This window comes from Chelonoidis abingdonii, chromosome 1 (genome assembly GCF_003597395.2).
Source record: "Chelonoidis abingdonii isolate Lonesome George chromosome 1, CheloAbing_2.0, whole genome shotgun sequence".
Taxonomy (NCBI): domain Eukaryota; kingdom Metazoa; phylum Chordata; order Testudines; family Testudinidae; genus Chelonoidis; species Chelonoidis abingdonii.
Window position 1 is genome coordinate 29,796,196 of NC_133769.1, and position 21,626 is coordinate 29,817,821.

The 21,626-nt window shown below is 39.8% G+C and overlaps 1 protein-coding gene across 1 annotated transcript in view; it reads left to right on the plus strand.

Annotated features, from left to right (window-relative positions):
• The window catches only part of PRKAR2B (protein kinase cAMP-dependent type II regulatory subunit beta), a 113,125-nt gene that overhangs the window by 62,327 nt on the left and 29,172 nt on the right, over positions 1-21,626 (plus strand). The window contains exons 3-4 of the mRNA XM_032769826.2: positions 6,241-6,293; positions 7,691-7,774. Coding sequence (XP_032625717.1) covers positions 6,241-6,293; positions 7,691-7,774 — 137 coding nt within the window. The remainder of the gene's footprint in view (positions 1-6,240; positions 6,294-7,690; positions 7,775-21,626) is intronic.

Sequence of the window (21,626 nt, forward strand, 5' to 3'; positions counted from 1 at the left end):
AGAGAGAGCAGACAAAGGGGACACACACCCAAACATTCCCTCCCTGAGCTTTGAAAAATCCGGTTTCCTGATTGGTCCTCTGGTCAGGTGTGTGGTTCCCTTTGTTAACCCTTTACAGGTAAAAGAAACATTAACCCTTAGCTATCTGTTTATGACAGTCTGAACAAAGCATTAAAGAACAATTTATTTTAAAACAACAAACCGATTGAACATGTCTGTCTTACATAATGTTCTCCCTTCCCATAATGGCAACCTAGGGAGGCCTATCTCCTTCAGACACTCCCCATGGATGGCTGTGTCTGACGGTCTTTTTCAGTCTGCTTCTCCCCATACCTCCAAGAGAGTGTGCTTGTAAATCCATCTTCTTTGTTTTGAATGAGGCTTATTCAAGTGTTGGTGGACTTTTGTCTTTACCAGGTCACAATATTTAAGCAGACTAGTAAGAGACTGAGCCAGAGTTGTTATAGTCAATAGTTTTGGGGTTGTCCCAAACAACTCTGAAGTGGCAACTGATAGGTAATCATCTTGACCTATCTTCTCCTTCCTGTCTGATAGACCTTTGATGAGAAATGCTTAAAACAAAATACTCATGCAGAAATCACCATCCCAATAACCAGGCCAATATACATTATACATAAATATTATACAGCAGCTTCATATTCATTGCAGGCTTCCTTGCTCAGACCACCTTCAGTTATCTCTCAAACTTCTTACACAGCCCCTGCCTCCTTAACCCCCTCATACCACAAAAGCAAAACTTGACAATAGCTGGAAAGTTCTCTCGTCATCTCCTTCCTTCCCATTTTCTAACTTGCTCATTCTTTACATTGGTCTCTGACTATGAGGGCCTCCTTTTATTATCTGCATCTGATCTCTGTTCCCTTGAACCCATCACTTTTCAACTCCTGTCATCCTTGGCATCTACCTTCATCCATGCCTTTAGCCACTTTCTGTCCTCTGACTAGTTCCCTCAGCTTTCAAGCATGCACTTGTGTCAGATTTAAAAAAAAACAAAAAACTCAATTTCTTTCAGTTGCTCTAGGCTCCCTAACTACTGCTTCCCTTTTGTCTCAAAAATCCTTCTCAAGAACTTAAAATGGCACTTGTCTATCCTAATTGTTGATCTGTTTGCTGATTTAGTTCTACTGTTAGCTATTGTCTTTCTCTTCTTGGCTTCTGTGACTCCTGTGCTTTCTAGGTTCTTCTCCTATCTTGCTGACTGCTCTTTTATTTAGCATCTTTAGTGCATCATTTTTCTGTTCTCTCCCCCTGCTTGTCAGAACCCTGTAAGGTTCTTTCTTGATCTCTTCTTCTACCTCCAAAAGTTCTTGGTGACTTCATCTGCTCTTTTGGTTCTAGCTGTCCCTTTTATGCAAATAATTTCCAAATTTACTTTAGTTCCAGGTAGCCCGTCTTGCATCTTACTGCCTCTGACATCTCTTGATTGCCTTACCATGATCTCACACATGTTCTCTCCAAAACCAGTTTTTTTTGTCTTCAACCACTTGTCCTCCACCTCTTTTTCTTTCTCTTAAATTCACTGTCCTTACTATCAGGTTTGTAAATTCAGTGTCATCTTTTAATCTTCTGTCACAAGGGTGGCCAAACTTACTGACCATCTGAGCTGCATATAATAATCTTCAAATGTTCAAGATCCGCAAGACATGCACAACCTGCCCTGCAGGGTGGTGCCCACTGGGGCACGGGGTTTCTGCCTTGCAGGGTGGCGCCTACCGGGATGCATGGCTTCTGCCTCAACACCCTCACCCCCCGCACCCATGGGGCTAAAGCCTTTAGTCCCACCACCCTGCCACAGGTCAGACACCCGAAGCCCACCTCCCCCCAGTCTGGTAGGTGGAAAAGGGGGAGTGTGGGGGGCTCTGTGGACTGCACTTTAACCCGTAAAAAAGAGTTGCATGTGATTCACAAGCTGTTCTATCACATCCTCTATATCCATTCTCTCATTAAATCCTATTGTTTTATGTGGATACAGCATGTGTACACACACACACACACACACAAAGTACATCTGGTTTAACGACAAAAAACAATGTGCTACACTCCATATATTTTACAATCTAGGTTAAGACATGACATGAGTAGAGTTGATAGGAAGCACTTGTGGGATTAAGGGGAAGTAAGGATAGATTCAGCAGAAAACCACATAGTTGCTTTGGTTATTAATGTGAATGTCAGTTTCTACTTACTCATTAATGTAACAATATTTACCATTTTCTCACTCTCTCCGCTCCTGACATCCTTGTCAGTTGTGGATATTTCCATTGCTAACTCTCTCTTGAGTCAATTGTGGATGCTTAGCATCTCAGAAAATCAGATCACTCTTACTTAGGTTTGAAAATTTTGGCTGTAGTAGTTTTGTAGTAAGTGGTTAGATTAGTTTTCTGTTCTATTTATTATAATATATTTGTCATTAAATATAGTGGAAATTATCTTAATAGTTTATGAACATTGTTCATTAAATCATCATTGCAAATCTCAAAGAGACATAGAATGTCAGGGACCTCAGGAGGTCATCTCGTCTAACCCCCTGCTCAAAGCATAGCCAATCCCCAGACAGATTTTTGCCCCAGATCCCTAAATGGCCCCCTCAAGGATTGAACTCACAACTCTGAATTTAGCAGACCAATGCTCAAACCACTGAGCTATCTGCAAATCAAGCATCACTTTGCTCCATCTTAAAGTGGCCTGGTTGTATATACAGTTTATGTCCATCACTGACAATCTTATTGCACCACCAAAGCTTTTGACAACCACGTAATAGATAGTTCAGTAAAAATCAACTGTCAATATTTTAATACTTTTTCGCTTTCAATTATTTCAACCATTTTGTGGTATATTAGTATTACTCCTGGGGGAATTCTGCGCCAAAAAATTAAAAATTCTGAACATAGTATTTTAAAATTCTGGATATTTTATATGTTAAAATAACATAATAGAATCAGGCCAGTTTCAATTATTGTAGTAATTTATTTCAAAATACATGTCAGCAACTATGTCTGTAACAATACAGACAACAAAAAAGATTCAGGACATGTTTTTTGACAAAGAGACTCTTTACTGGGCATATTAATACAGATTTTTGAGTAATAATACATTTAAGCTACAATACAGAAACTTATTTACCACACCCTCCAGAAGTAGTGCAAAGACTTGAGGGAGTTAGAGGTAATGGAGGAGCTGAGGGAGAGGGAAGTCATTGCTGGGAAGGAGCCTGGGGGTGAACTTGGAGGGCTGTTGCATGTGGGTGGGAGAAGTATGGAACAAGGGGTTTTTTGAGCAGGGAGATATTATTAGGGAGCCTCCCCCATGCAGACCCTAGCTGATCCCTAGCCTCTTGCATTCAGTCAGACACATCTGCCCCATCCCCATGTGTCCCTGCACCCCCACTCAGCCACCTCTTTTCCCCCACATAGCTTGCACCCTCCACCCCATACCCATATGTTCCTGCACCCGCACTCCTATTCAGCCCCTGCCCCAGTCTGTTCCCCCACTAGTCTTTCTGAATAGCCCCAAGTGCCCCACATCATCCATCTTCCCCCCACTTCCCATTCCTCCTGACCTGGCCCCACAGGCAGGGCACTGTGAGGAAGGCAGCCTCTTTCTCTTCCCTAGCCGCAGCTGGTCTGCTCCCGCCTGGGAGCAGCTGCTCTGTTGTGACATCAGAGCGGCCCCTGGTGAGTGAAAAACATAATTGCAGCATGTTTCTGGCAGAATGTATTTTCTGCTGGAAAAAAAAATTCTGTGTGGCACATGAATTCTGCCCATGTGCAGTGGTGCAGAATTTCCCCAGGAATAATAGTATAGTCAGTGATTCTGAACTTATTACACATTATGGGTTATATATGAAAAAATCACCCCTTCCAAGTGATGTAACTTACATTGACTTTAAGCGGTATCTACACTATGCTATGTTGATGGGAGATGCTGTCCTGTCAACTTAGCGTCTGCCTCTAGGAGACGTGAGTACTGAATTCGACAGAAAAGTGCTCTGCCATCGACTTATTGTGTCTTCACCAGACCTGCTAAATTGATGTTGCTGTTCTTTCTGACCATAACTGCATTACAAGGCCACTGCCCATGGTGTCTATATACACACTAACTTGTATGAGGAGTCTTGGATCACTAAGTGCTGTTATACACCAATAATCAGTTGGAACTTTTTATATGATAATGTTACTGCCTTAAATACATGTTACATAGCACTACTCAACCTTTTTTTTAATAGAGTTATTTCTTGATAGTCACTTGATACAAGAAACTGAGTGATTCCTTTAGTAAGTGATAGCTCTTCCATTAAACCAATGAACTTCTGGAACTGTGAAGTATGCTTTAATGGTTACTGTTACAATTTATTCCATAATGAGGATATGATTTTAAGAGACTTTCCTGTGCAATTAAATTTATTGTAACTAATTCTTGTGCCAAAATGTCTAGAATCAGTAAATAAATTATGTTTGTAGTACTGTGAGCTGCAACTAACCACCTAAGTAAAGAGAATGGTGTGGGTGTGTGTGGACATTAAAAATAATCCAATCTTGACAAAGTGAAAGTCAGAAACTGATCATAAATATTGCAAGGATTAAATGTAAACTATAAAAGGAAGTATATTCCCTACTCACAATGTGGAGTAGAAAAGTTATTTAACACTATCAGCGTGATATACCATGATCTCTTTCTAATAATATTTTCTTGTGTATGCAAAGTATGCATAAATTTATAGCTTACCAATGGTGAAAGCATGTTGACTTTTCTCTGCCTATATATTTAGTGTAATGAATTACGTATAGTATCACTAATTATTTAGTTATTGGGTGAAGAAGTAGCTCGAATAAGCAATTGATGGAAAAGAAATTGCACATTTAGTGCTATTCAACCACAGAGTAATGCTTCTGCAATGTTGTTAAAACCACTGGCTGAACAGTTATAAAATAAACATATACATACTCAATTACAAGATATAAGACCTAACCAGAGGAAGACAGATCACTCTGTAGTCCTGGCAGAAAGATTGACAGATCAAAATTATGACAAAAGAACAAGGCCTTTATCAATTAGTAAACCATAGATTCTGCATTGTCCAGAACAAACTACAGTGATTAAAGAAATGTCACATCATCAGTAGTCAGTTATGATAGAAAACGGAAACCATTTTTTGAAGGAAGCTGCTAATGACCTAAGAATGAGACAGAGTGAGAATGAACATATATCAAGGAAGAGTGAAGGGAGAACAGATACACTAAAAGGACAAAAATACCTTAATGGATTGATCCAGCTTCTGGTTGTGTGAAGAGATTAAAAAGATTATTTAAGACATAGATAAACCTAAATTCAGTTTTCTTCTCAATAGATCTAGAAGGCTTTTAAAATGTCTGAAAAGACTGACTGAGACCTGTTGATACTGTGATGATAACATAAAAGATATCAAGTTAAATAAATGTTTTTGTTAGAGTCTGTTAGTGTAGAGAATTGGAGATGTGGGGGGGAAATGGGAAGTGCGCTATGCTGTCGCAGGGAGTCTCTTGTGTTTATACATGCTGCAAGACACTATGCAGTACAGCACTATGCTTCCTCTTGACACACTAACTCTCACAGACAGACAGAAACCAGTTGCAGATTGTGAGACAGAGCATACAGCCATGCTAGATTTACAACATATCACTACTGTTTACTTTGAGTTATTTTTAAGTAAATAGGTTACCCTAAAACCTGACTCAGTCATCACTGAAATACTACAGCTACCATAATACTGTTTATAAGAATATTCTGTTTATTTAGAGATACAATACTGTAGTTGTTCAACAGATTTAAAATGTCCTTCTTATGGGCATATTTCCATTTACTCTGGACCTAATCCAACTGTAGTAAAATCAGCAGGAGGCTTTCCATTGATTCCACAGAGAGTTGTATCAGGCTCGTTAAATTATTGAAACTGTAAAGTTTTATAAAATGGACATTGCAGGCAGTTTGTAGGGTGCCTAGCACAGTGGAGCTCCACACCTGGTTTGGATCTCTGGACACTACTGTAATGTAAATATTTAACAACAATAATATGCATCATAAAACAGTAGCCCTTAACAGGAGAAGAACAGAGCGAAATTATCAGTTACTACAATTCAGTATTGCACGTGATGTGCTTTCTGTTATTATTTCTGTAAATGCTTATAGAATATGATGTCTTTTGAGAATCAGCTTAAACTCTCCATTTTTGTTTTGTTTTAGTATGTGCAGAAGCTTACAATCCTGATGAAGAAGAGGATGACACAGAGTCAAGGGTATGTAACTCATTGGGTGAAATGCTTACCTCTCAGTTTTCGGACATTAGAAATAAAAACAAAGAGGTCACTGATGATAGTAGTTATGGAACCAGTGTAACTATTCTTTTTCAGTATTCTTTGACAGTATATGAGACTTTGTTCCAAAGAACTGTCATCCCTTTAATTCCTATATTAGGCCCCTGTGTAGGGCCCAATTTTTTAAATATTAAAAAATGTTTTGAGTGATCTTGTGATTCCTAGACTTTTGATGAGACCTTTCTTGTTCAATGATATATTTGCCCAAAGGGCCCTGTGCTCTTAAAGTAGTCACTTAATAGCCTTATAATTTTGCAGCAGTACTAGTATATTTCCAGGGGGAAAAACATAAAATTGCATAGATATTTTCTAATTTAGAAATGCAATAGTTATTTTGTTTGGATTAACAAAACTAATATTTTTAATAACTCAGTAAGTCACCCCTTCAAAGGTATTACATTAACTTTGAGGATAAAGTAGTGCATGTATGATTTTGAGGCAATTTTTGAAGCTGTGCCTCAACTCAGTTGATTGCAATATTTTAAAAGTAATTTAAAAGTGATACCTTACATATGGTGTTACAGCTATGATGCTTCATTACACCTTCTTAAGACTGTGAATGAAACAAACAATTTGGTTGCCAATCATGTTACTAAACTGGGATGGGTTAGTCTTCTTTTCTAATTTAGTACATCTGTACCCCACTTGGATGCTATGCAGTTTATTTACTGTGTGAAAATTCTGATGTTAATTAACCCAGATCTGATGTACAAAAGTGTTGGAAAATGATATGGGAAATACTCATGGCAAATAAAAAACATTTCCAAGGGGACACATGACTTTGGAGTTACATATCACCCTAATATGGTTGAAACATAAACTGAGAACAATATAAGTTGTTTTAGATAACAGAATTTGAACTCTCAAGGTATTCCACGAGGATTTGCAAAAATGAATTGGATGTTAGTGGTATAGTGGCTGGATAAGCACAAACAGATTAATGCTGCTCTCCCTAATACTGTGGTGCAGTGCTTAATTTTTGCCAGGGTTTGCCAGGGCTGAGCCCTGGCACCCATAAGCTTGGCCATTCATAGTTCTGGCATCTCTGGGCTTGGTGCATCAGTTATGAATGTAAAAAATTGCTTGAGCCTTGGCACCTCTTTCCTTACAAATTAAGCACTGCTGTGGTGTAATGTCTTTATTGAATATGTAGCCAAGTCCTTATGGTTTTGAGAAAAGAATGCTGCCAAGGGTGTCATACTGTTATATAAACTTTGTTAGCAGGGTTAGTTCAGAGTTCAACAATGTGCTCTTTTCATTTTTAAGGTTCTGCACTGAGCAAAGAAAATTAAACCAGAAATTTCTATTATATCTTTCAGATTATTTACCCCAAAACAGATGATCAACGAAACAGATTGCAAGAGGCTTGCAAGGACATTCTTCTTTTTAAGAACCTAGATCCGGTAAGAGATTCTTCATAGTGAGCAATATTTAGTAGTGTCAGTAAGATTGAATTCAGTTAGAGTTTGGTATAGACATTCTTGAAACAAACTTACATCTTGTAAGGTAAGAAGAGATTTGCTGCTGCCCGTCTTGAGCTTTTTGTAAGCTGTATAGATGCACATTTCACAAAAAGAAAAGTATTATGAAAATTTGTGAGGTGTATACAGCACAGTTCTTTCCTTTAGTACCAAGTAACATAACCCTGATATTGGTGGAAGTGAAATACATTAACATGATTGTAAAATGTTTTACCTTTTCAGAGGCTTATTTAAAAACTGTTTTAAGAGATTAAAAAGTCTCGATACATATAAATGCACATCAATTAATTACAAAACGTTAAGAAAGTTGCTTCTGATGTTGTTTGTTTTATAGCCTCCGAAAGTTTGCTAAATGCCTCTCAGAAACCTCATAAGGCAAGGTCCCTGCCTCAAACAGTATACAATCTAAGGCCTGGTCTTTGCTACAAAGTTAGGTTTGCATGAGTTGCCTTGCAATGACCTAATTATGCATATGTCCACACTCAAATTTGTCTCCTGCCAATGTAAGCGCCCTGTTACAGCAGCAGTGATGCCACCTCCCTGAATGACATTGAGCTGTGGTTGATGCAGTGTGATGTAGATTACACAGGGTCTACATTCAACTCTTAACAGTCCTCCAGCAGCTCTTCTACAATGCCTGACACTGACCACTCTGATCACAATTGTGAACTCCACTGGACAGGGGTCATGGAGAGCGGAAGCATCTCCCACCCTTTTAAAACGCCCATGTATTTTTGAATTGCCTTTTCCTGATTGCCCAGTTTGACAAGCACACCTAGCCCCACTCTCCCTTGTTGTGTGTAGCTCACCAGGCCATCTACACACTCCAGATATGCTCCTGCCTAAAGTAGACAGGAGGTGTTGGATCTCCTGGGCCTGTGGGGAGAAGAAGATGTGCAGGAACAGCTACAGACCAGTCATAGAAATGTGAATATCTATGAAAAAGATTGCACAGGGAATATAAGCAAAGAGATATGATGGGGATCAGCAGCAGTGCTGCATGAAAGCAAAGGAACTGCAGGAGGCATATTGTAAGCCCAGGGAGGCCTACAGTCGACCTGGTGCCAAGCCACAGACTTGCTGCTTTTACAGTGAGCTCTGTGCCATGTTTGGCGGAGACCAGTGTTCCCTCTAATTTTTTCCACCCATGTGTGGAATAAATTTTGTAATGAGCACCAAGGTAATGTGTGGATGTGTGCCACCCGTAAAGACAAAAAAACCTAGATATAATATATATTTTTAAAAAGTTACCATAGGGACAATTACTCCAGCCAGGACATGTTAGGTATTTTGGAACTCACTATTCAAAGAATTAAATCTAAGTGTAAGAGAAATAAAAATTATGAAATGCATAGACCAGTCAAAACACTAAAATAACACACTTTGAAAGAATAACATTACAGAAAATATATGTTTATTGCAGGAAGTACCAAGAAGTAACAACAATAATACAAGTATGTGTTGGGAGGTGAGTGTGAAAGAGACAGAGTGTGTGTGTGACATAGAGAGCGTGTGCGCTCGCTGCTGGGGAAATTTCTGAGAGACGCCATGTGCTGCCTCTTTATGGCACTCATTGAAAGCTGTCCTGAGCACTGTCTCCCCTCGCCTGCTCTGCAGAAATGAGGTACGTGGGCAGGGGGGAGGAGGAGAGAGACAGACAGAGACTGTGAGCTGGCTGCTAGGGAAATCTCTCAGAAAGCTTGCACTGTCTCTTTAAGAAAAGCACTCACTCACCGTTCAGACCTCAGCAATTCCATGTTCTCCTGAGCCAGGCTGTCCCCTTTCTCCTGCTCTGCGGAGATGGGATATAGGGGCAGGGGGAGAGTTGTCAAGACTCTACCACCGTCTACTCAGTCCCGCCAACTGTGCATGGATGAGCCTGATCCAGGGGAAGGAATTTCAGGTAAGTGTGTGTGTGCATTTTTTGTATAGTGCTAAACGTGTTAGTAGGACTCAGATATCTACTTTTCATTGTTTTACTTGTACGAGAAGTGGTAGAGGTACAACAACAAATTTAGAGTTATCTGCTTTTCATTCCCCTGTAGGGTTAGGTGGGGATGGGAATGCAGAGCAGTTTGTTCATGTACATAGTAATGTCCCTTGTATCCTCCTGAGAGATCTCGATGAAAATTTTAGGGAGGGATGTTAGCCTTATTTCTTCCTCTGCGGTAGCACAATTTTCCATGCCAATCTGTAATGACTTCGGCAGGCATCTTTGCAGTAAACAGGCTAGTGGCATATGGGCCTGGATGGCTTCAGGACACCACCAGCAGTTGTGTTCTCTGTGCCTTTACCTATCTCATAGAACTGGAAGGGACCCTGAAGGGTCTTCGAGTCCAGCCCCTGCCTTCACTAGCAGGACCAAGTACTGATTTTGCCTTTGTTACCCTTGGGACGGAGATATCAGCTAACATCACCACTGCCTGTGGAAAATAGTGCCAATATTTAGAGCCATTGCCATGTACTCGTACTCATGGAAATAGGGCTGTAAGTTCATTGTTTTATGCAACTGAACGATTCCCTCCTTGTCCCTCCCACACTCCAGCGGGCCATACACACCATGGCTGTGGCTGGAGAGTGTTGCTGTGCAGACATAGACTCATAGACTTAAGGTCAGAAGGGAGCATTATGGTTCCATGTCTTGCTTAAAACTCTTATGGGAATAAGGGAAGGGAATTCTGAAACTTAACTTTTTCTTTTCATTGGGACTGTGAATACAATGATACATCTGTCTGTTTTATCTGTCATCACTGCTGTTGTGGCCTTGAGGAGTGCACTTACCACACCTGTGGAACTGCCTAACCCTGATGAGAAGAAAGAAGAGTGGGCTGCACTCTTGTTGACATAAAGGCCCAACAGTTGTGGGCTTGCTTTCCTTTGTAGTCAGTGGAGAACTCCATTTCAGCAGCTCTCTATACCCCCCAACATTCCACGTGGCATCATGGACCACATCCTTACCTCTACCACTCCAAACTGGGGGATAGTAAGGAAAACCATAGCTTCACATACACTGACTTGTGAGAGCCCTGGCTGGTGTATGTTTGACAGAAATGAATTTAAATGGATAGTACCATTCTGCTTTTCAAGTTCTGTTCTGTTAATTGATTTTATAAGTTTGCACTGTACTGGTTTTTAATTGCACATTATTGTTTTGTACTGTTTTTGGTGCGCAAAATTTTTTTATATTTTGGAAAAAAAAAATCTTTATTACTTCATGAGGTATACTACAGAATGCCTCATACTACTCAAAGCACACCTTACTTGTAATACCACACCTCGACAGAACTCATTAGTTCAGTTAAAAACACAGTGTAGTAATTATGAATGTATTGGAAGCACTGCATAATTCATAGGTTCATTGAAAGATGGTGTGATATTCATAAATATACACCAAGCACTACACAATTCCAAACAACTGCCAAAATTTCAGGGCCAGACAGATCACTGTCCATCATAGCACATTACTGTGGCTGACCTTTAAGGTACTGTTTTAAGGCCTCTCTCAGCAGCATAGCTCTGCAATGAACGCTAATGGCCCTTGTGTCTGGCTGTTCAAACTCAGCAGACAGCGGCTCCACCTCCACCCCGGTGGCAACTTTTCTGCTTTTGCCTCACAGATATTATACAGGACATAGCAGGCAGCTATAACCATTGGGATATTTTTTCTCACTGAGCTCTAATCTAGTTAGTAAACACCACCAGCATCCCTTTAATTTGCAAAAGCACATTCAACTGTCATTCTCATCTGCTGAGTCAGTTGTTGAATATTTCCTTGGCTCTGTCAAAGTGGCCAGGGTACAGCTTCATGAGCAAGGTGTAGGCTGAGTCCCCCAAGATCGCTACTGGCACTTCAACATCACCAATGGTAATCCGCAAATTAGGAAAAAATGTTCTCTGCTTGCAGCTTCCTGAACACTCCTATGTCCTTAAAGATATGAGCATCATGCTCCTTCCCTGACCAGCCCACATTGGTATCAATGAAGTGTCCCTGGTGATCAACCACTGCTTGTATAACTATAGAAAAGTAGCTCCTTCTGTTGAGGTATTCTGTAGCAAGGTGGGATGGGGCCAAAATAGGAATGTGCACGCTGTCTATCACTCCACCACAATTTGGGAGCCCCATAGCTACAGATCAGTCCACAATATCTGCCATGTCCTTAACAATCACGCTCCTGTGTAGCAGGATTAATGACCCTACATGCTTGCATGACAATGACCTCACTGGATTTTCCAACTCCAAAATGATTTGCAACTAAGCTTCAACACTTCAACTGCCACTGGCTTTTGAACCATCAGTGCAGTTCTCATTCATTCTGATGTCCATATGCTGGGGGCTGAGGTGAGCTCAGCACACAAATCCAGAAATGTGCCTTTCCTATCTGAAATTTCTGCAGCCACTGCTCATCATCCCAAGCCTGTGTTACGATGCAATCCCACCAGTCAATGCTTGTTTCTTGGGTCCAGAAGGATCACTCCACCATCTGCAGCTACTCCATGAATGCCAACAACGACCTTGAATTGTTTATCACTTTGTCCCTTAGTAATCTATCCAAAAAAACCCAGAAAATACAAAGTTAAGGTATACCCCCTTCCCCACATGACAACCTTAATTCTGCCTTCTGAACAATGCCTTGGCTGACTCCAAATGCACATGCTAGCATTCTGCCCTTCCAGATACTATAGAACACTTTAGGAACAGACCACGTGAACCCTGTAGGGCAAAGTGTAAAACTTTCTCTTTGCTAAGGCAAAACTGAGGTTTAGGTCTGGCATAGCTGACTACACCTGGCTTACTCTCAAGTACTGAGCCTATTCCACACAAACCACCCAAGACTTGCTAAATGTTACCGCTTCTTCACCTTTGCCCTGAGGATTTCCTTTGAGACATTGCCTTCACTCACCCTCACTAAGCCTTGGAGGCCACTATGTCACAAGACTGCTGACAATCCTCATGGCAAGAGGACACCCTTGTGCACATACTGCAAATACAGCTTCCTGAAATGAGGCATAGTTGATTTTTCAAAGTATGCATGTATCTCTTGTCATATCACAGTGAGAACTGCTCCAACTGATCCCCTCACCATTCAATACAGCTACACCTAACAGTAAAGGCATCTGTAGTACACACAGATTAATGCTGAAATTCAAATCTGTGGATCACAATACAAATAGTAGTACATTCTCTTAGAACTTCCTCATGTCTACTTATTATGGCAGCCCCGTTACCGAACCATTCCCAGTGGCTACTGCCAGCTCCAGAGGGCAGAGCTTAACCTGCATTGTGGAGATGGCCTGTACCTTAATACTTTATTTCCTGTTTTTCTGAAGTTTAAAATTGCATTACTTTAACTCTTCCTTTCCTGGTGTTCAGAGGTTTACGTTTAGCCGATCTTCTCATTCTGGAAGGACACTAGGTACCAGTGGGCAACCTTCCTTCTGTGTTAACCAAGATTTTGGACATTTAATTTTACATGCATACAGGTATAGTCCTTTGATATCTGCAGCCAGTTCCTATAGACTGGGTGAATGTCTGAAGGGCAAGTATCCTGTTACACAGTTAGCTTTATTTACCTGTATGACTTATTTTATATTAGATTGATTAGGCTGTTTGGTGTCAAAATATACCAAATATGCCTCTTTGACTTGACATTCAGTGCTGTGCTGTGCTGTGCTGTAGGGGGCTGTCTGGGTCTTCTAGGAGCTCCTTGTTAAAATTATTTTGCCACCAAAATGCAAGGAAGGTCACGATGATTTCCATGCCGCTGATGTAGTTTATCCCTCCTTGGATATAATTATATTATCTCTGTCAGGGATGACTAAGATCATTATATGTGCACATTTTACTTTCGGAGTGGATTGGATTATATTAAATTGCAAATATTCAAAAAAACAAAAAATTCTGACACCCTCACTAGGTTGTCATGCTGTCTGGACACCCAAAACTGGTGGTATGTTCTGTAATTATATTTCAGCAACCCAGTAGCAAATGTGAATTCCTGAAGTAACCCAAAACTGGCTTTTGTAGGTGACAAATCTTAGGAACTGTCACAGACTGAAGTGTCACTAGGGGAGGTTTTGGAATTAATTGATAAACCCAACATTAACAAGTCGCCGGGACCAGATGGCATTAAAATATGAAGTTGCGGAACTATTAACTAAGGTGTGTAACCTGTCCTTTATATCGGCTTCGGTACCCAATGACTGGAAGTTAGCTAATGTAACGCCAATGTTTAAAAAGGGCTCTAGAGGTGATCCTGGCAATTACAGACTGGTAAGTCTAACGTCAGTCCTGGGCAAATTAGTCGAAACAATAGTTAAGAATAAAATTGTCAGACACATAGAAAAACATAAACTGTTGAGCAATAGTCAACATGGTTTGTGTAAAGGGAAATCATGTCTTACTAATCTATTAGAGTTCTTTGAAGGGGTCAACAAACATATGGACAAGGGGGATTGAGTGGACACAGTGTACTTAGATTTCCAGAAAGCCTTTGACAAGGTCCCTCACCAAAGGCTCTTACATAAATTAAGCTGTCATGGGATAAAAGGGAAGGTCCTTTCATGGACTGAGAAGTGGCTATCAGACAGGGAACAAAGGGTAGGAATTAATGGTAAATTTTCAGAATGGAGAGGGGTAACTAGTAGTGTTCCCCAAGGGTCAGTCCTATGACCAATCCTATTCAATTTATTCATAATGATCTGGAGAAAGGGGTAAAGAGTGACGGTTGGCAAAGTTGCAGATGATACTAAACTACTCAGATAGGTTAAGACGCAAACACAGATTGTGAAGAAACTTCAAAAAATCTCACAAACGAAAGTGATTGGGCAACAACAATGGGCAAATGAATATTATGTGGATAAATGTAAAGTAATGCACATTGGAAAAAATAACCCCAATCAGTATACATTACAATAATGATGGGACTAATTATACAACAAGTCAGCGAAAAAGATCTTGCGTCATCGTGGATAGTTCTCTCGAAGATGTCCACACAGGTGCAGAGGCGAGTCAAAAAAGCAAACAGAAGATGGTTTAGGAATCATTAAAAAGGGGATAGAGAATAAGACTGAGAATATATTATTGCCTTTATATAAGTCCCTGGTACGCCCACACTCGAATACTGTTGTACAGATGTGGTCTCCTCACCTCACAGAAAATAATTTCTAGCACTAGAAAAAGGTTAAAAGGGCAACTAAAATGATTAGGGGTTTGGAGAGGGTCCCCATATGAGGAAAGATTAAAGAGGCTAGCCTCTTCAGCTTGGAAAGAGGAGACTAAGGTGGGATTGGACTAGAGTATATAAAATCATGAGTGATGTGGAGAAAGTGGATAAGGAAAAGTTATTTACTTATTCCCATAATACAAGAACTAGGGGTCACCAAATGAAATTAATAGGTAGCAGGTTTAAAACAAATAAAAGGAAGTTCTTCTTCACACAGCGCACAGTCAACTTGTGGAACTCTTTACCTGAGGAGGTTGTGAAGACTGGGACTATCACAATGTTTAAAAGGGAACTGGATAAATTCATGATGGTTAAGTCCATAAATGGCTATTAGCCAGGAAGGGTAAAAAATGGTGTCCCTAGCCTCTGTTCATCAGAGGATGGAGATGGATGAAAGGAGAGAGATCACTTGATCATTGCCTGTTAGGTTCACTCCCTCTGGGGCACCTGGCATTGGCCACTGTCAGTAGACAGATACTGGGCTAGATGGACGTTGGTCTGACCCAGTACGGCCGTTCTTATGCTCTTATGAGTACTATAACAGTCTGACCATGGAGTCACAGACAGTCAGCCATGGGCACACAAGTCACTTGGGCAAGCTGGATTTAGTGATTAATGGTCACTTACAACAAAGATCACAAAATATTAAAAATATTGCTCCCAGTCTCAAGAGACCAGTCACTTACCTCAGGTCAATGTGTACCTTAAATTTCACACCAAAGACAACACTTGTAGCCAATCCTATAGTAAACTAACTAAGGATTTATTAACTAGGAAAAATAAATGAATTATTTAAAGGTTAGAGCAGGCAACATATGTACACAAATAAGTTACAGCCTATTGTTCCAAAAGGTGTCGGAGAGATGATAGTCTGTCAGCTCTAAATGTCTTTTAGGGCTAACTCAACTTGACCCTGGGGATCTGCTATTTTTTCCTGGTTCCAGCCCTGCCAGAGTCCAAACAGCAAAGAGATGAAAAGTATTCATGTCAGCTATCTTTATTTCCCTCTTGACATGGACTTCTGCATATAGCTTGTGTAGGGACAATTACCAAAGTCTTCCTATCGTGATGCCTCACAATGGCCCGCTTAGTTCTGATAGTCCTCCTCAGAGCAGGCCTTTTGACAGTTATGAAGTAAAATGTACATTATTCCTTATATCATGAGATACAGACATAAGTAAGATTAGTGCATATAGCAACTTACAAGCATTTTGTAAAATCTAAAAACTAAACATGCCTTTACAAATTCAGCAGCTATCTTGAACAATATTAACATACAGATGAGCTAGTCTGGATTCCAGCATTTGTCAGTGCTCAGGTGATGCCTACAGCACCTGATCTGCCAGCATCACACTCACTCCACCCCTAACTTTAAATTACACTGTATTATGCCAACATTTTTCAGAAATGAAGTACAACTGCCAGCAAAGTGTAGTTTAATATGTTTCTTTGCCAACTTCTGGTGTCTCTTCCTTGTATAAAGTTCTGAAAGAGCATTTCTGATGAAATGAGAAAGCAAATGAATAGTTACATTAACTCATTCTGTCTGCAGGTACTGTTGGTATGCAACTACAGTGACAACTTTGGTGAAGACCCTTGCTAAAATATATATTTGTAGCACATCACTGCTACTGTTCTTTATCTACATAACACTTAATCATTGTTCTGAGGGGAAACAGGTATTAGTTTACGCAGTCAGTGTTGGAAAATGCTGGGAGGAGCCAGCCAGTTCGGCTTGTTTACACATGTTGACTTCAAAGATGTTTGAAGTATCATTAAGCCTGCTTGATGGAGATGTGTGGTTATTTGCAAGGCAAAGTTGCAGCTATCTGGGAACAAAGGTAAATTATGTGCTTAAAAAGGTTACTTAAGGAGAATATTAATTAATATTTAAGCATATTTAGGCATATGAGTCAGCTGCAATTGGTCTTGAAAAAGGAATGTCTTTTGTTTTGCTTATAAGCAGATGTCACGGAAGGGAGCTGACAATCTTGGACTGGATTAAAGTGCTCTTTCATGGGTAGTAAGAAACAAACGGGTAATAGAGGCCTTTGACATGTGAACCTTAAAGTCTCAAGTGGGCTATAAGGGCATAGGGTTTATGCTTAATTGTTTTGTGTGTATAAAATCGGGGCAGGGGGCAGTGGGGGCCCCCCTGTTGCCCATGGTGGCTGACTAGCCCAATTCAAGAGCAACACAAATTTCACAGATCCATGTGTTGTCTGAGTTAGAGTCCATGATTACAGCACACTGCTTTCATCTTTCTTGCTTTGCATCCATCCTCTGGATCAAAGCTGTTTCATGTTCAGGTGTACCCAGTTGCAGATATTCTCTCCAAATTGGATGGGATTCTGCGTGCTCCTCCCAGCTTTCTACATTGTTGTTGAACAACTTCATATCATATATTATATAAAATAGGTCAGACAAAGAACTTTGTGCTATGTGAAATTTTTAGGTATCTTAAACTCTACTTTGTAACTGTTTTGTGCCACCCTTGTGATGCTTTCTATGTTATTCAACTAGACTTTTTTACTAATTTTTATTGTTTTTTTTCCTGTTTCTGCAAAACTGCCAGTGAAATGTTACTTCATTTAACAATACCTGAATTGAATTTTTTCCTGTACTGTATGTGATTCGATGGCAAGATGTATGAATGTATTATTGTGAACAACGTGGTGAATGAAGGATGATCTGGCTATGAGATGGTAACTCTGAGATTTGTATGACAGTATGCAAGGAGAGATTTGTGATTATAGATGAGGTATAGTGGATGGGAAGAGGGGAGTTTTTGGTGGCTAATAATGTTTTTATTTAATTAATATCTATTCAGCTCTTAATCTATTTTAAATACGTTTTTGTCTGTGAATTTCCTTTGTTTTTAGGAAATATTTAAAAGCAGTGATTCAGAAGGGACAAGTATAATCATCTGTCTGATTTCCAGTATAATACAGGCCATAAAACTTCCCCCAAAATAATTGCTAGATCATATCTTTCAGAAAAACATCTAATCTTGATATAAAAATTGTCAGTGATGGAGAATCCACCATGAACCTTGTAAATTGTTCCAATGGTTAATTATTCTCACTATTAAAAATATATGCCTTATTTCCAGTCTGAATTTGTTTAGCTTCAACTTTCATGTTATACCTTTCTCTGCTAGATTGAAAAGCCCATTATTAAATATTTGTTCCCCTTATAAGTGCATATAGACTGTAATAATGATTACCCCGTAACCACCTCTTTGTTAAGCTAAATGGCTAGTCTCAAGGAGCTCAATCAGTACAAGGCATGTTAATCACTGTTAATCTGTTAATCATTCACATGGCTTTTCTCTGAATCCTCACCAGTTTATCAGCATCTTTTCTAAATTGTGGACACCAGATCTGGATGCAGTATTCCAGCTGTAGTCACACCAGTGCCAAATACGGAGGTAAAATAATCTCTGCTCCTGCTTGAGATTTCCCTCTTTATACATCCCAGGATCACATTAGCTCTTTTGGCCAACAGTCACACAGGAAGTTCATGTTCAGCTGATTATCCATCATGACCCCGAAATCTTTTTCAGATTAACTGCTTCCCAAGATAGAGTGCACCATCCTGTGTATATGGTCTACATTCTTTGTTCCTAGATATTTACATTTAGCCATATTAAAAAGCATAAAATTGCCTACAATTTTCTAAGCAATCCATATCACTCTGAATCAGTGACCTGTCCCCTTCATTGTTTTACCACTCCCCCAATTTTTGTGTCATCTGCAAACATTGAGTGATGATTTTACGTTTTCTTCCAGATCATGGGTAAAAATGTTAAAACATAGGGCCAAGAACTAATGATAGATATCAGGCTGATTACCCAGCTCATAGTGTTTACCCTTTTTAAAAATTGACACAACATTAGCTTTCTTCCAGTCTCCTAGAACTTCTCCAGTGCTTCTAGACTTATTGAAAAAACAACATCAATGGTCCATTCAACTCCTCAGCCAGCTCTTTTAAAACTTTTGGATGAAACTCATTTGGACCTGTTGATTTAAAAACGTCTGACATTAGTAGCTTCTGTTTAACATCCTCCAGAGATATTAGTGGAATGGAAAGAGTATTATGATCACCATGTGATGAGACTGTATCATCTGGGTGTTTTGGCTGTCTTCATTTCTCCTCTATACCAGGTTCCTTATTTTAACCAGCACAGATTTCTTCCTCAACTGTGGAATTGTGGCTTTTGGGGTATCATAAATGACTTCCAATTATCATTCACATTCTTCTGATTAAATTCTTCCTCCCCTGCTTAGGCTCATAATTATTTTCGCTTTGTAAAATTGGCCCTGTTAAAACTGCAAGTATGTATATTACTGGTCTGAACGTGATTCTGCTTGCACATTATAAATGTGATCAAACCATAATCACTTGTACCTAAGCTACTGTATATAATGCTATAATGTTTAGAAATTCCAAGGATGTTTTAGTTCAGGCACCATGAGAGCTCCAGCACATGTCATTTCCACGCAGCTTTTTTCCCCTACACATTGTAGATAGGGGCATAAGGAAGCAGTCTGTCAGCCACCTAGGATGAGGGTGGTCTAGCCTCTGATACTCTCCTGTTAGCTTCCTCTGTTTGTGGCTCTCAAGTTCATTAAAATGGCCATACTGGGTCAAACCATTGGTCCATTTAATTCGGTGTCCTGTCTTCTGTATTGCCCAGTGCCAGACGCTTCAGAGGGAATGAAAAGAACTGGACAGTTAATTGAGTGATCATTCCATATTGTCCAGTCTCAGCTTCTGACGGTCTGAGTTTAGGGACACCCAGAGCATGGCATTGCATCCCTGACCATCTTGGACCTATCCTCCAAGAATTGATCTAATTCTTTTTTGGATCCAGTTACACTTTTGGCCTTCATAACATCCCAAGACAATGAGTTCCACAGGTTGACTGTGTGTTATGTGAAGAAGTACTTCTTTATGTTTGTGAAAACTGATTATTCCTATCTTTTGATTCCTATCTTTTAACCAGTTGCTGATGCATGAGAGGATTGTCTCTTTTATCCCATGACAACTATACTTTGCTTGAGCCTTTGGGGTGGGATCTTGTCAAAGGCTTTCTGAAAGTCTAAGTACAGTATACACTATATCCACCATCAGAGGGGTAGCCGTGTTAGTCTGGATCTGTAAAAGCAGCAAAGAGTCGGGTGGTACGGTATAGACTAACAGACATATTGGAGCATGAGCTTTCGTGGGTGAATACCCACTTTGTCGGATGCATGCTCATGCTCCAATACGTCTGTTAGTCTATAAGGTTCCACAGGACTCTTTGCTGCTTTTACTATATCCACTGGATCACCTGTGTCCACTTGCTTGTTGACGCCCTCAAAGAATTCTTATAGATTGATGAGGCGTGATTTCCCTTATGAAAACTGTGTTGACTTTTCCCCAACGCACTGTGTTTTATTTATTTGTCTGATAATTCTGTTATTTGCTGTAGTTTCAACCACTGTGCCTTGTAATTGCCAGGATGGCCTCAGGAGCCTTTTTAAAAAAATCATCGTCACATTAGCTATCCTCCAGTCATCTGGTACAGAAGCTGATTTAAGTGATAGGTTATATACCACACTTATTAGTTCTGCAATTTCATATTTTAATTCCCTCAGAACTTTTGGATGAATACCATCTGTTCCTGGTGACATACTACTGTTTAATTTATCAATTTGATACCTCAATCTGGGACAATTCTTCAGATATTCAACCTAAAAAGAATGGTTTAGGCATGAGAATCTCCCTCACATCCTCAGCGGTGAAGACCGATACAAAGAATTCATTTAGCATCTCCGCAATGACCTTGTCTTCTTTGAGTGCGTGGATTATACGATGGCCCCACTGATTGATTGGCAAGCTTCCTGCTACTGATGTATTTAAAAACAATTTGCTGTTAGTTTTTGTTGTTTTGCTTGTAGCCCTTCAAATTATTTTTTGGCCTGCCTACCTCTACTTTTACACTTGACTTGCCAGAGTTTATGCTCCTTTCTGTTTTTCTCAGTAGTATTTGAGTTACAATTTTTAAGTGATATCTTTTTGCTTCTAATTGTTTCTTTTACTCCGTTGTTTAGCCAATGGTGGGTTGTTTTTTTTTGATCCTCTTAAAAATTATTTGGGGTATACATTTAGTTTGAGCCTCTGTTATGGTGTTTTTAAAGTTTCCATGAAGCTTTTAGGCATTTCACTCTAGTGAGTGTTCCTTTTATGTTACCTTCAGGTAGCTGCATCATTTTTATGTAGTTCCCCTTTTTGAAGTTAAATTCATAGATTCATAGATTCTAAGACTGGAAAGGACCTCAAGAGGTCATCGAATCCAGTCCCCTGCCCTCATGGCAGGACCAAATACTGTCTAGACCATCCTGAACAGACATTTATCTAAACTACTCTTAAATATCTCCAGAGATGGAGATTCCACAACCTCCCTAGGCAGTTTATTCCAGTGTTTAACCACCCTGACAGTTAGGAACTTTTTCCTAATGTCCAACCTAAACCTCCCTTGCTGCAGTTTAAGCCCATTGCTTCTT